Source organism: Chiloscyllium plagiosum, unplaced genomic scaffold (assembly GCF_004010195.1).
Source record: "Chiloscyllium plagiosum isolate BGI_BamShark_2017 unplaced genomic scaffold, ASM401019v2 scaf_87366, whole genome shotgun sequence".
NCBI lineage: Eukaryota > Metazoa > Chordata > Chondrichthyes > Orectolobiformes > Hemiscylliidae > Chiloscyllium > Chiloscyllium plagiosum.
In genome coordinates, this window is record NW_025207629.1 from 1 (window position 1) to 3005 (window position 3005).

The 3005-nt window shown below is 48.0% G+C and overlaps 1 protein-coding gene across 1 annotated transcript in view; it reads left to right on the forward strand.

The window, feature by feature from the left end:
* Nucleotides 1–1163: 1163 nt before the first annotated feature.
* Nucleotides 1164–3005, forward strand: part of LOC122546623 (protein C-ets-1-like) — a gene marked incomplete at its 5' end in the record, with an annotated part of 11550 nt that continues 9708 nt past the window's right edge. Inside the window, one exon of the mRNA XM_043685298.1 lies at nucleotides 1164–1298. Coding sequence (XP_043541233.1) covers nucleotides 1164–1298 — 135 coding nt within the window. The remainder of the gene's footprint in view (nucleotides 1299–3005) is intronic.

Genomic DNA, 3005 nt, shown 5'->3' on the forward strand with positions numbered 1-3005 from the left:
GGTCTCAATGACCTGTCCCTGTTTCGGAGTTCTCTCTAACTCCGCTCGGGCCAACCCCCCCAACCAGAGCCTAAACCCAAAGATGGCCTTGTTTTATTACCCCGTCCTCCTGTTGAATCCGCTCCCACAACATCCGCGGTCACACCAACAACTGCCTGTGTTAAAATAAAAGGGCAAATTCTCCCCAGCACCCCCTTCCTGGTTCTTCCGTCAGTGCCCCTCTGGTGGGACCAACCCTCCTCACTCTCTCTCAGTCACGGGACTTTGAAATTGTGTCGGTAAACCCTGGACCCTACAGAGATGACGTCGCCAAAGCGACGAGGAATCTCCCAGCGATAGGACAGGTGGTACTGCTCAGTGTGGACCTCAGTGGGATCATGACCTGACCCTGATTTTCAAACCCGGATTGATCCAGTAATCTGGCGCACAAACAGATCCCTCTCGACCGCACCTCCCCCAAAACAATCCGGCACCAACCATCCCCCGAATTTCCCCAGAAACAGCCCGATCTCCAGACTCGTGTGATCTACGTCCCTCACTGGAGGAACTATTGGGAAGAGCTGCCAGAGCGATACGTTTTATTTCCAGCGATTTTTCTGGGAATTTAACCCTCTCGTTTTCTTTTGGAAAGGAGACTGTCTGGAAGTGATTGCAACCAGATAACTCCAGCCGCAAACAGTGAGGCACTATTTCAATGCAGGGCAACTGGCCAGAATGGGGGAGCGATTGGAAATGAGGAACACTGGGAATGGGGCATGAGAGTACAGGAGGAGGCCATTCAGCCCCTGGGAATGCTACCCCATGCTACATCCTTTTGGACATCCCATGCTAATTCTCACAATCCGGGTTACACCCCACTGTGAACGTCAGGAAGCCCCGCATGCACATGGCAAGGAGAAAGAGAAATGGCTGGCTGTGATCCCCACAGACAGGAGCATAGGAATCCCTCCCCGTTTACAGATAGAGACAACTCTCACTCTTTAACTCTTCATTGAGGTCTGATTATTACCTTAACCTCTGAGGGGGTGGAATCCGGCCTGGCTCTCTACTCCCTGCTTACATGAAGCTTGATTGGTCTCTACCATCCTAACTCAAATCTAACGTAACTGCTGCCATCTGACAGTCCCTGAGATTCCTGCAGCAGGGTTTGTGAACTCATGGAGCGTCTACATGCCTGGTTAACCTTTCATTCTCTGACCCTGCCCTTACAGATTTCCAGGACGCTGTGGAAATATTCAGCACCAGTGGGTCCCCAAACCCCTTCAGTAAACCTCACTGCTGGACAGATTATCCTCTCAGTAAGTCTCTGGCTGGATCGTCACATCTGGGGTTGCGTTTCCTACAATAGATCGCCGCAATAACGTGAGGGAGGGTCAACAGGGATAGTGACAAAATGATTCTGTTAAGGTCAACAGCCAATACAAGGGAAGTGTTGCCAGAGAAAGGATACTTCCATTTTCTTCTCCTGATTGTAAGGCTCCCTCTACACCGTCCACATCAAACACTCCCAAGATCGTGACTGCATGGGGTTACAGGTAGAATAAAGGCTACAGCAGGATATAGACCAGTTACGGATATGGGTGGAGAAATGGCAGATGGAGTTTAATCCAGGTAACTGTGAGGTGCTGACTTCAGGACATCAAATGCTAAGGAAAAAAAATACAGTTAATGCCAGGGCTCTGAAGAGTATTGATGTACAGGGGGATCTTGGGATCTTAACTTTCCAACCATAGACTGGGACTGCCTTAGTATTAAGGGTTTAGTTGGAGAGGAATTTGTTAAGTGTGTACAAGACAATTTTCTGATTCAGTATGTGGATGTTCCTACTAGAGGGCGGCACGGTGGCCCAGTGGTTAGCACTGCTGCCTCACAGCGCCAGAGACCAGGGTTCAATTCCCGCCTCAGGCGACTGACTGTGTGGAGTTTGCACATTCTCCCCGTGTCTGCGTGGGTTTCCTCCCACAGTCCAAAAATGTGCGGGTCAGGTGAATTGGCCATGCTAAATTGCCCGTAGTGTTAGGTTAAAGGGGTAAATGTAGGGGTATGGGTGGGTTGCGCTTCGGCGGGTCGGTGTGGACTTGTTGGGCCGAAGGGCCTGTTTCCACACTGTAAGTAATCTAATCTAATCTAATCTAGAGAAGGTGCAAAACTTGACCTACTCTTGGGAAATAAGGCAGGGCAGGTGACTGAGGTGTCAGTGGGGGAGCACTTTGGGGCCAGCGACCATAATTCTATTAGATTTACAATAGTGATAGAAAAGGACAGACCAGATCTAAAGGTTAAAGTTCTAGATCGGAGAAAGGCCAATTTTGACGGGATTAGGCAAGAACTTTCAAAAGCTGATTGGGGGCCGATGTTTGCAGGGAAAGGGACGGTTGGAAAATGGAAGGGTTCAGAAATGAGATAATGAGAATCCAGAGAAAGTATATTCCTGTCAGGGTGAAAGGGAAGGCTGGTAGGTATAGGGAATGCTGGGTGACTAAAGAAATTCGGGCTTGGGTTAAGAAAAAGAAGGAAGCATATGTCAGGAATAGACAGGATAGATCGAGTGAATCCTTAGAAGAGTATAAAGACAGTAGGAGTATACTTAAGAGGGAAATCAGGAGGGCACAAAAGGGACATGAGATAACTTTGGCAATTAGGGTTAAAGAGAAACCAAAGAGATTTTATAATTACATGAAGGACAAAAGGGTAACTAGGGAGAGAATAAGGCTCCTCAAAGATCAGCAAGACGGCCTCTGTGTGGAACCACAGAAAATGGGGCAGATACTAAATGAATATTTTGCATCAGTATTTATTGTGGAAAATGATATGGAAGATATCGAATGTAGGGAAATAGATGGTGATATCTTGAAAAATGTCCAGATCATAGAGGAGGAAGTGCTGGATACCTTAAAACAGTTAAAGGTGGATAAATCCCCAGGACCTGATCAGGTGTACCCGAGAACTCTGTGGGAAGCTAGAGCAGTGATTGCTGGGCCTCTTGCTGAGCTATTTGTATCATC